The 12,877-nt window shown below is 40.7% G+C and overlaps 1 protein-coding gene across 2 annotated transcripts in view; it reads right to left on the bottom strand.

The window, feature by feature from the left end:
• FNIP2 (folliculin interacting protein 2) overlaps nucleotides 1-12,452 on the bottom strand; it is a 138,145-nt gene extending 125,693 nt beyond the window's left edge. For both annotated transcript variants that reach the window (XM_050790940.1, XM_050790938.1), the window contains exon 1: nucleotides 12,140-12,452. In XM_050790940.1, the coding sequence (XP_050646897.1) occupies nucleotides 12,140-12,246 (107 nt within the window). In that variant the 5' untranslated portion in view covers nucleotides 12,247-12,452. The remainder of the gene's footprint in view (nucleotides 1-12,139) is intronic.
• Nucleotides 12,453-12,877: the final 425 nt, after the last annotated feature.

Raw genomic sequence — 12,877 nt, forward strand, 5'->3', positions numbered from 1 at the left:
ATTTAAAATTAATAATGCTTGCAACAACTTGCACAATTCGGTCCAAATGTATCTTGCCTCATAGGAATACTTTGATTTCATAGAGACTGGTCCACTCATTTTTAACTCAGGAACACCTCTAAGGTAAAAAGTTTTTCACCTCTCTGAATTCTACCTATTAGCTCTTATCTCCTCCATAGAGCCTCCCTAACTAGCCCAGACTAAAGAGCCCTCCCTCACTCCTTCCTTTCATCTTAATAGGACTTTAGAGACTTGGTCCCGAACCACTGTTTTGTATTATTAATTAGTTTTTCACACGTAATGTATATTATTGCACAATTAACAGTAAGCTCCCTAGAAATAGTACTCAGACTTCATACTTTCTTTTTTCTTTTTTTTTGAGACAGAATCTCACTCTGTTGCTGAGACTGGAGTGCAGTGGCGTGATCTCGGCTCACTGCAACCTCCGCCTCTGGGGTTCAAGCGATTCTCCTGCCTCAGCCTCCTGAGTAGCTGGGACTACAGGTGCATGCCACCACACCCAGCTAATTTTTTGTGTGTTTTTAGTAGAGACAGGGTTTCGCCATGTTGGTCAGGCTGGTCTTGAACTCCTGACCTCAAATGATCTGCCTGCCTCATCCTTCCAGAGTGCTGGGATTACAGGCGTGAGCCACCACGCTCGGCTAGACTTAATACTTTCTTATAAACCTCACAAAATCTACCACTGAATCTCAGTCTTAAGTACTTCAAATATTAATCTGCAGAGAGAGAATACAGATCATGTATTAATAAAGAGCTGACTGATTTCAGTTTGAATTCCCAGGGTCACTAGTTAACCACTCAATTTCAGGCAAGCCTCAAGTGTTCATCCATAATTATGGAAAATTTATAATCTATAAATTGGATAATAAAAATATCTATCATCAAAGAATAACTATGAGACATGTGTGAAATGACTTAAGTAAAAAGCACTTGGTATAGGGAAGCAAATTGTAAAGAATATTATTATTTTTTAAATGCTGGAATGGGCTCCCTTAAAATTCTTGAGAAATAGCTATTCTAAAAGCATTCTAAAAGATTTCAGGGAAGTCACTTACGTACATATGCTACATTTATGTCTTCACTAATTAACAAGGTTTACAACATCTTTATCATCATAAATAAATGGCTATTTGTATTATAACAGAATTCTATATTTTTCCTTTCATTTTTTTTTTTTTTTTTTTTTTCTGAGACAGGGTCTCACTGTCACCCAGGCTAGAGTACAGTGGTGTGATCATTGCTAAAGCCTCAACCTCTTGGGTTCAAGTGATCCCACCACCTTAGACCCACAAGTAGCTATAACCACAAGCATGTGCCTAGCTAATTTTTTTTAAATTTTTTATTTTGTAGAGATGGGGTCTCCTTTTGTTCCCAGGCTGGTCTCAAACTCCTGGACTCAAGAGATCCTTCCACTTCAGTCTCCCAAAGTACTGGGATTACAAGCATGAGCCACCATGCCTGGCCTCTAATTTTTATTTTTTGCCCACACGTTTTATAGGATATTTCTGGTCAGGCAAGGTGGCTCATGCTTGTAATCCCAGCACTTAGGGAAGCTCAGGTTGGGGGATCACTTGAGCCCTGGAGTTCAAGACTACACTGGGCAACACAGTGAGACCACCCCACTGCTCCCGTCTCTACAAAAAAAAAAAAAAAAAAAAGTGGGTATGGTGGTGCATGCCTGTCTGTGGTCCTAGCTACTTGGGAGGCTGAGGTGGGAGGATCACTTAAGCCCGGGAGGTCGAGGCTGCAGTGAACTGTGATTGTACCACTGCATTCCAGCCTGGGTGACAGAGTGAGACTATCTTAAAAAAAAAAAAAAAAAAAAAAACCCACCACCAACAAAGGATATTTATCCATTTATCCACAATCTCATCACCCCATAATGTCAACTGTTCTTTACTATTTTTCTGTTTTTCTTTCTAGTTCTTGGTCATACATTTGCATATCTTACTAATATATTCATCTTGTAGATACCAACTGGTGTTGGTTGTTTTCATTTAACATAAACATTTTATATTAACACAGTCTTCATAATCATTTAACTATTACATTACTATCCTACAAAGCTGACGTAACAATTTAGATACTTTCCTGCTGTTGGACAATTGTTATGATCCTTTTATTTAACATTATAATGATAATATATAAAGAACATCTTTGTGCACAAAGATTTGTTTTGTAAACATTTTCATGCACAAAAGTTTTTTCTCTTAAGTTACTGAGTCAAAAAAGTATGAGCATTTTTAAGTGTGGAATGCACAGCCAAACTGAGCTGTAAAAGAGTTTAACAATCTGCACACATGTTGAACTAGACAAGTGATCAACAACGACCAAGAATGATCTAGGGTCCAAGTCTCCCCACCACCCTATCACTGCTATTTCTTCAGGGTACTTTAAATCATCCTCACTAAACAGCCACTATCATATGCTGTTGGTAGGCGTATAAACAGGTGCAACCTCTCTGGAGCGCAATTTGGCAGAAATTCCATCCTGGGTTCTTATCCTGGAAATATACTTGAGCTTATGCATAAGAATCTTTCAACCAGGAAGTTCACCATTTCTAACAATAAAGCCTGAAAGTAAATACTCCATCAGTAGAAAACTGGTTAGAATTACAGTAGTCCCCTCTTATCCACAGGGGATACCTTTCAAGACTTCCAGTGGATGCCTAAAACCGTGCTTAATGCCAAACCCTGTATATATTATGCTTTTTCCCATACATACCTATGATAAAGTTTAATTTATAAATTAGGCACAGTAAGAGATTAACAAAAATAATAATAAAATAGAACAATTTTAATATACTATAGTCATAGTTACGTGAACGTGATCTCTTTCTCAGGAAATATCTCATCGTACTATAGTCACCCTCCTTCTCCTTGTGATGATGTGAGATGACAAATGCCTACGTGATAAGATGAAGTGACAGTGGAGATTCCATCGTGCTACTCAGAATGGTGTGCAATTCAAAACTTACAAATTGTTTGTTTCTGGAATCTTCTTTCTTCTTTTTTAAATGGTACTGCTCCTTGCAGAGCAAACTCATAGGCAGTGTACCCAGAGTTGGTCCATTTCTTGAATTTTTGACTTAATATTGTCAGACTGAGGTTGACAGCAGAAAGTGAAACCTCAGATAAGGGAAGACTATTGTAGTGTGCTTGGCTGCACACGTAAATTACCCAGGGAGAGTTTCATAAAGACAAACATAAAGCCTCAGCCCAGATCTATTAAATCAAGATCTCTGAGAAGTAGTCTGGGCATTTAAAGCTCTCTAGGTGACTTTAGTGTCTCACCAGACTTGAGAATTACTGGGTTAAGTGTTGTATATGCATTTATTCAAAGGAGTACAAAGCAACTTTTAGCAAAATGATGAACAGTGTAGGTAGCAACCACCATTTTGTCTGAGGGAAAGAATTTTTTTTCTTGTATTTGCATAGAGTATTTCTAAAAGCATACGAAAGAAACTGGTACAGCAATGGTAGCCTTTGGGAAGAGGGATTGGGGTGTGAAGTAAGAGGCTTATATTTCAACATATTTTATATGAACTTTTAATCAGCTATGTTTGAAAAAATCTTAAAATCATAACTTCATGTAAAAGCAATTTCTCAGGTACACATGGCACGAAGCAATATATGGCAACCCCACTGTGGGGCCAGTTACCAGCATCCACAGGGTCTTCCATGGAGCCTGCACACTCAGCACCAAGTGGCTACCAGGGGTCCATCTCTGCCCTCTGTGCAGGGCAGGGCCAGTAGTTCCGGCTGCCTCCTTCTGCCCTAGCAACTAACTTACTCAATGTACCATTCTAAAGTAAACAGTCATTGCCTGATATGCTTGGAGAAAATGTTTACTCACGGCTCACCTCCTCACACAGTGTAGGCCACCATTAATATGTTAGTCTGGCACATTCTTTTTAAAGAACATGTCAGATTCACAAATCCATTTCTAAGTTAGTTTCTCAAATGGAAAAATCATACATGGAAAGCAGAGATGATTCCATTTTTTTTTTTTTTTCCTAAAGTGCTTACTTCATTTAACTTGCAAATATATAGTCTTTGCAGGGTTCAGAATACCAATATTGTTTTCACAATTAAGTGTACTATTATCTTAAATTTGAGAGAACCAATTTGCTCATTTTATTCCATAATGTATTTCAGTTTTACCAAGCCACACAAGAATTCAAATGAATCTAAAAAGTATATAGAGAAGAGTTCTACATCATCAACCCACAGCTAACAATTTCATAGCTTCATAAATATTTAAATCGTTTTTCAGTAGGTCATTTCTGACAGCTGTGGGATTTCATAACCGGATCTCTGATATATTACTTAAGCAAGTGTCTTCTTAAAGGTTTTCTTAGGGAGGTGGGGGTGCAGATCAATAAACTGTTAGAGCACTTTTACCCTATCATTTTGATACCAGAAAAATAATTCACTAATATTGACAAAAAGGAGGAAATTTCGTTGAGCCATCTGTAACAAGATTCATTTTCTAAAATGTCAAAATGCATGCTAGAAACATCAAGAAATATTTCAGAGATCAGATTCTGGAATACTAGAGACTGTTTATGGATTATCAGTGTTCAACACTCTTGAATTCGTTCATTCATTCAACAGGTATTTATTAAACGCCAACTTCCTGCCAAGCACTGCATTAAAAGCAGAGATACAATGGCAAGGCTAGGATTTAGAAGAACTCTCACAGCCATGCTGTAACTATCACATGTATGTCTTCCTGTTTCATTCACAGTTATTTCAGATGTATGCTTTAAATTTAAAAGACTTTGTGGCATTGAATGTAAAAGGTATTTTTGTTACTATTTTTTAATCACATTTTATAGAAGAACTTGAGTGAGGATAGCTAATGAAGAACCGAATGATAATATACTTTTCCCCCCATAACCCCAAAGGTTTTGACTATAAGACAAAAAAAGAAAATGTCCAACTTTCCAGGCATATCAGAGAGAGAGTTGGCAGTCTGAAGTATTTATAAGGTGTTAAAGTCAGAATCAACTGGACTGGTAAATTTGCTGCTGCTTCCTAACACATCGTAAATCAACACCTGTTTCATCTCTTGAGGAATGTGCAGGTTAACGTCTAACTTGTCTTCAACTTGTGAAGAGTTGCCATGACAACATGCAACTGTCCTTACTGGGAAACAGGGTAAGGTCCCCACCAGATACGTAGGTTCTCAATTAGTCCCCCTCAGCTTTTGGGGGATGAATTTCTACTGCCTCAGTGCTCACTCTCACTTAGATATCCTGCATGAATTGGTTGTCATTTTCAATTAGACATCAGTACATAACCAAACACCAATCATTTATTTAAAGATATATATCAAATACAGAAATCTCTTATTTATGATTAAAAAGTCTTAGGTGTGGTGATAAAATCATCGTCTAAACCAATATATAGATCTCTTATAGCACTATGATGGACACAAATTCTAGAGTGTAATCTACAAATTAAACAAGTTTACAGGGACAAATAACTAGAAAAATAATTCCTAGAAATGAAGGCACACAGTTCAGGAGAGAGAAATATGATAATCAGGGATCCAGACTCATGCTGATACTAAAATCTTATATAACAGAAAGAGTACTCTGCTATACAACATTTATCCACAACATTATAGTATTAATGGCTACATTTTATTGCGCTTAATATGTTGTATTATTCTGGCACAAACAGAAAGTGCAATAAGGAAAAAAAAATATGTAGCATGATGCATGAGAAGGCACATTGTCCTTTTCAGAAGTCCATTATAAAGGCAGCTGGACAGATTCTGGCTGAACACAAGTGGGGTGCCAGCCCATCTCCTTCCATCCCCATCCCACCCTCCCATTCAAGCACTGGTTACAAAAGTGTCTGTGTGGCCATGAGAAGTGAGTCATGGATGTTCCATTTACAGATGGGGTGGGGTTGAGGGAAATCACTGTTACATGCCCAGTTAGCTGGAAAAGTCCATCCTGTTTTTCCTTTTTTACATAATAATCATTTTTCACAAATCTGAGATAAAGAATGCTTGGTAAGTAGGAACTCACCAAATATTTCAGCACTCTTACATCCAAAGGAAAGACTTACTTTTACAGCCAAGTACATGATCTCATAGTGCAGGCCTAACAATTCACACTAAGCCAAGGGGCTTGTACAATCAGTATAAAACATTTGTTCCTTTTCACCCACACCAAGAAAAACAGTGGCTGGAGAAATAAAGCACATTACCAGTTCCCAAATCAGATTCACCCACCAGGAGTTCATGCTGGCAGCCAAAGTACTTCATGACGGCAAGGACAATCTTTTACAGCTTCCATTTCCAAGGAAACTCAATGGCAAAGTAGCTTCCTTAGGCTGACCTCACAGGCAAACCACAAGAAACACAACCTAAAGCAACAACAAAAACCACTGCTCTTTTTGGAGCTGTATACTCCATGCATTAAAAGACCATGTGCCTCCATCCATCTCTTAGTACCACCTACTAAATCAAATAATAATGCATCATATGACAAATTCACATTTCAGGACTTAAAATTATAACTACATGTTTTAGCTTTTAAAACATCTAATCCAGCCCTCTTATCCACATTCCCTCAAAATCCAAAGGACTGTGTCAGTCTTTTCTAAACGTATTTCAAATAAAGCTTGAGCGGCATGCAGCTCCTAAACTGTACTCTGAGCCCCCACAAAGACTACACTGGGCTCTGCAGCTCAGGTGAAGTAGCGACCCTGTCAAACTACTAAACATTTTGCACATACATATTTCCTATCATTATTGACATCGCCAATTAACTTGGCCTCTGAGGTTTGTAACAAATTTAGGTTTTAAATACATTAAACTTCACAACAAACATATTACTTTTAATAATAGCAGCTAACAGTTTTTTTGATGAAGAAGAAAGATTCTATGAAGAAATGTATTCAAATCAGGTTTCTCCATAAACATTATCCTTACTCTATTACCTCATGGTGTAGAATACGCTAAATGCTATTTAAGTTACTTTAAATAGTTAAATAATCTAATAGTTAAATAATCTAGAATATTTAGGTTTAAAATAATCCAAATCACAAAAGTAACACAAATTCATTAGAGCAAAATCCAAAAATACCAACAAGAATAAAACACAAAAAATTAAAATAAAATTTTCACCTACCTCTTGGCAACCACTGTTATAATATGTTGGTGTAGAGTGTTGCTGGCCTATTCTGCACATGCATAATCGCTCCTATTTTTAAATGTTTTCCACATAAATTTATAACTTGCTTTTACTTTTTAAAATGTATATAAATTTATGGGTATAAGTGTAATTTTGTTACATGCATAGATTGCACAGTGGTGAAGTCAGGCTACTAGAGTTGCTTTTACTTCTATTGAGAACATTTTTCTGTGTTTCGGTGTCTGTGTATAAAATTATGATTCGGCTGCTATAGAATGTCATCCATTGTGTGACTATACCATTTTGCTTAACTAATTTCCTTTTTTGGCTAAATGCGATTTTATTCTTGATAATAAAAATTTGCAAATAACTTCGAAAAAACAAACACACAGTATTTCTAAGAATCTTTCTGATGCCCCGTCACCTCTACCAGGTTTGAGTGAGTGCCCGCTGAACGTCTTTAATATCTCTCTGAAAACTTAAGATCTCTGTTTCATGACTGACTGAATCAAGGTTAAAAAACTAATACGCAAGCGAAAACAGTTCACTTCAGCTCTGTCTCAAGTCTCTCATCTACGGAAAGAAAACGGCCTCTGAAAAATGGTTCCATTTTCATAAAGCCTCAACAGGAATAATACTGAACTCCATGACCTAAAAAAAGATGCTTGGTAATACTTAAAATCATTTTGTATTGCATGTTATTCTTTTCAAAAGATTTTCAAGCTCATTACCTCCTAACCACAACTCTATTTCATAGGTCTGATGCTGTCACTTTACAAATGACAAAGCTGAGGATCAGAAAAATGGAGTCTTGTGGGGTCTCACAACAACATGGTGCAGGAGGCAGGGCTAAATCAATGGCCTCCTCAATCTGTGTTCCAAGTGCTCTTAATAGAACTCACTGCGTTCAAAGGAAGGGTTCCCTTCTTCATATCTGAAAAAATCACTAACCAGTGCATAGTATCTTGCAGGACAAGGAGATATGACGTAAGGAGTATGCCAGTAGATCCAAGGCAGCAAGCAAGAAAAATGTACAGAAAGACTTTCTTTTAGAAAGTAGTCAAAAGAAATCAAAACCGCTATTTATATGTCACGTTTTACGTTATTGGCATTAAAAATGTTGAGTGTCCTAGAACAAAACTGTTTTTTTCCAAAATATTCTCCACCCTACCTCAGAACAAATCTCATTAGAAATACTTGCATCTGGAGACTTACTAGTGGGAGGGGAGGAAGAACTTCTGTGTAATTTCCCTCCATAGGAGGGAAGAGTAAATCACAATCCTGCCCTTAGTCACTCCAAGCACAAGAACAGCAAGTAAGTTTTCAATTCTGTGCTTATATAAAAATCTACTCTTTATCAGTGTTTATCTGTTTGTCATAGTTTCCAGTGTGTGGTCTGCTATTTACTCATCTTGGTGTACAATCTGTTGTCCTTTAGATTGTAAACTTCAGTAGGCGAGACCATGGGTGTCCTGCCTGGATTTATACAGGTAGAGCACCAAGCCACAAGCATAGAGGCATCAGATGCTATTTGATAAGTGGATTACATTACACTTATACTAACTCTATAACAGATTAAATTTGTTCTACCGAAACAGTGGGGATTAGCACTAACTAGGCCATTTGGCCTTAGGTATACTGTTCTCTGGCATTCACACAGCTAGCTAACAAGCAGCTGCAATGCCTTCACTTGTTCTTCATATCCCAGATAATATATATGCTTCCCTACTTCATTTAACTGCTCCAAAATAAAACATGATAGTCCAGAGTCTTTTTATCTCCCTGCTAAATACACATTTTAGGGGGAAACTGCCCCATTAATTTACAAAAGATATGGAAAAAACAACAGCAGCAGCAAGAACAACCTTAAGATAATGCTTCAAACTTGAACCACACCTGTCAGTCACTGGGCATAGCGTGGCTTGAAAACGTCCTGGCCTTAAATCCTAGGTAACCAAGAATATAATTCTATTTCTGACTTGAGTCACTGCACACATCATTTTTTTTTTGGGGGGGGGTCCTAATTTATTTTCTGGTACAAAGCATTATTCAAATGTAAATACCATAATCATATAGCATTTTTGACTACTTCTCCCAAACACGTAAGTTTGATCAATCGTGATTTCTTTTGTTTTCCTAGCAACCTGTTTCCTCAAAGCTATGAAAAGGGCTTTCTGTCAAGATCCTAAAGGAAATACTCCAGAAGAAATCTTGACTGTGATGATACTGTTTTTAGATGAAATGCCAGGAAGCATGAAGTCCTGAAAATGACCTGTGAGATAAACTAGTTATATTGGACAACAGATTTCCTCTCTAATCAAGTGTGTAAAAACTGGAGGAATGAGAACAGTCATAAGCCCAGCGAAGGGACTAGGAAGTGCACAAGAGTAAAATGACTAACAACAAGGGCAAAACAATTCTGAGAAAAGTTTAAAATAACCAGTGAAAGTCCATCATGGAAACAGAAGATGTATGAACTCTAAAACAAACAAAAAGTTGGATCTTAGATTTTCCCCCATATACATTACAAAACTGCCCCAAAAGTCTACCTGAATCCTCAGTGAATTTTCAATCTCCAGATAAACAAGTTACATCCTGTATTTAAATGCACTAAAGAATACAAATTCATGTTAGGAATACTTGATTTTTAATCTAAGCGTTTTACCTTCACTTCTAAAACTCTATTCAACTACAAGGTAGGTTCCCAAGGGCAGCTAATGCCCTGCAATAAGGCACCTTGTTCTCCCCGAAGTACATACCAGCTCCTATTTGGCAAAATCTGGATAAAATGAAACACAGGTTCACAATTTTTTAGGTAGAGAGAAAAATTTTCCTGGAAGCTTTCCCCAGGCCAGCTACACAGCATCTTAGAGTTAAGCCAGGTGAAAAGAGCAAATGGAAAGACTTGCTTGGGGTCTCCTTTGTCAGTCTGATGAGCACAGGATGGTTTGTTCCCATCTTCCAGCATCCTTGCTCACATCTGCTACTTTACTTTCTTTGCCATGGTGACCTCTATCAGGGACACTATTGAAGGGGGCCCTCATCAAGTAGGATGTTCAACTGGGATCCCCAAATTCTCCAAAAACATCAACCTCAAATACTTGTAGAAAATCCTAATGAGGTCAAAAAAAAAAAAAAAAGCCATACTTGGCACGATTTTCTGTTCTTCGTTATACACAAATGAGAAGTCAGAACACTACTGAAAATGTTCCCACAAAGTGGGAATCAATTTCCCTAATATGGCCCAAAGCCCTAAATATAGCCCCAATTTTTTTGGTTCAAATACACTCAGTCAAACTTGTGGATAGAGGAAGTGGTGGTCGGCAACTGGGCAAGGAGCACAGAAAACAATGACAATGTAACTGCCACTATGTCCTCCTGCATTCAAATGGCTTTAAATGTCCTTGGCAAAAGCTGCCAACATACAGACACCTGTAACATCACATGCCCCTTCCGCTCCAGGCTTTGTACCCTTGATAGTCTGGGTTACAGGGAGGGAAGGGACGAAATTACACACCTTGGGTCCGAAGTAATTCTACCATTCTGAGAAGTACATGGCATCACTAGTACTCAGCCTAGCAAAAGGCATAGAATTCCCACTCAAATTATAAGGCTCGTTAGCCTAAAGAAAACATGAGAATTTAACTCGGGGAGTTTAAAGTCCTCACAATACGCCTTCCATGTGTGCGCGCGCGCACACACACGTTATTTAATTTTCACATGACCACAGTGAGAGACTGTTTTAAATGATGGAATTCAAGAAAAGCAAAATCTAGAACATAAAACTTAATTCAGAATTTATTTCGAAGTTTCACTTCAAACTTTTAAAAGGTTTATTATACTGGGTCTAGATCTGTTTAACAATGAACTGTTTTTGCAAGACATTCTGGCCAAAAAGTACCTAGAAGAGTGTCAGACTTGGGAGTTAATGCTCAATTTTAAAATGTGCTGAAAAATTGTTAAAGATCAATAAACCCCTCAACATACTTGTGCTCAAAAGCAATATAGGACATTTTAAGGCATCTTTTAAACGTTAGCCCTTGAAATCAGAATAGCATAGGGATTTTAAAGACTGGAATCTGTGGTCAAACTGCTTGGGTCAAAACACAGGCTCTACCACTGACAGCTGTGGATTTTGGGCAAGCCGCCTAAGTTCTCTGGGACTCTAAGTTTCCTCACCTGTAAAATGGGACTTATAATAGCACCTACCTCACCGCATTGATAGAAAAGTAAACGACAGAAATCAACATAAAGCATTTTAGATAGTAAGCTCCCCATAAATGCTATCAATATTCAAAGGTACGTGTTCGAGAGATCAAATCTATTAAATATACATTATCAGCTTTGATCACTTGAAATCTCGGAAATTTCATAATTGCATCTTACTCCCCCTTTCCACACATCATGCGGCTTCAACCTTCCAGATGATGTGGAAATTACATACTTTCATTCATCCGTTTGAGAGCTTGTCATATATGGCAAGAAAGAAGAAAGATGCCTTTTTCGTGACTGTTGCTCCTTCAGAACTTCAAAACACTGTCACGTACACAATAGGTTGGAGCTGCCCTCAAAATGACAGCTCACAGCTTTGCTGGGCCCGCAGAGGCGCCCAGGCGGCTCTGCCCGGAAGGGGTTCACCCCAATAACCGGAGAATCTCCCGTCGCCACAGCCAAGCAAGCGCACGCCTGGGAACCCCAAGGAACACAAGAGAACTCTGAAATGGGGAAGGACCCCGAGTTGTGGAGGAAGAGCGGGAGGAAGGGTCACGGAGGGTCCGGAGCCACACTCGGATCAGGCGCGTCCACGCTGACAAGCCCGGGACCAGGTGCCGGCGATGGGCAGAGCCGTCCCGGACGGCCCCTTCCCCTTCCCCTACCCGGCCCCTTCCCCTACCCGTCCCCTCCCCGGCGAGCACCGAAGCCAACTCGGGTCCCGCGCCAGAGTAGCCCCCCGGCCCCCCTCACCTAAAGGCGGGTCCTTCCTTAGGAGCCCTGCCCTGGGCAGACGCCGCCGCGGAGCTGCCGCTGCTGCCCCTTTTGTTGAAGAGCTTCTGGAGCAGGGTCGGGGCCATGATGCCGCCGCCGCCGCCGCCGCAGCTCCGGCCGTGGCGCTCGGGGGGCCGGCAGCTCAGCGCGCAGCCGGGGGCGGCGGCCGCGGTGGCGGGGCCATCGCGGCGGCGCGGCCGCCCAGCCTTGCGGGAGCGCGGGGCCGCTGCAGCTGAGTAACTCTGCTCGGCGCCGGAGCTGCCGGCTGCCGGTCATATGACTGAGCCGGCCCGCCGCCGCCTCGCGCGCTGACAGTTATCTCCTGCGGGAGGAGCCCGCAGCCCCACGGCGGCGGCGGCGGCGCGGGAGGAGCGCGGCGGCCCCGGCGGCGGCCATTGGCCCGGCGGCCGCCCGCCCCGGGCTCACGTAACCCCGGCTGGAGGCGGGAGGTGGGAGGTGGGAGGTGGGAGGCGGGAGGCGCGGCCCGGAGCGGGCAGGCGGCCCAGTACTCCGGGCACGCGGGGGACGCGGACGGGGGCAGGCGCGGCACTTAAAGGGGCCTGAGGGGCGGGAGCGGCAGCCAGGGCGCAGCTCCGCCAGTGGCGTGGGGTTCCCACGGAGCCTGAGTTCTTTCGCACAGCGAGCATGCAGCTAGGCCGATCTTTGTTCTTTAGAGACAAAGCCCCTGAACTTGGGTCCTCGCTTTGTTCAGGTACA

The sequence above is a fragment of the Macaca thibetana genome, chromosome 5 (genome assembly GCF_024542745.1).
Source record: "Macaca thibetana thibetana isolate TM-01 chromosome 5, ASM2454274v1, whole genome shotgun sequence".
Lineage (NCBI taxonomy): Eukaryota > Metazoa > Chordata > Mammalia > Primates > Cercopithecidae > Macaca > Macaca thibetana.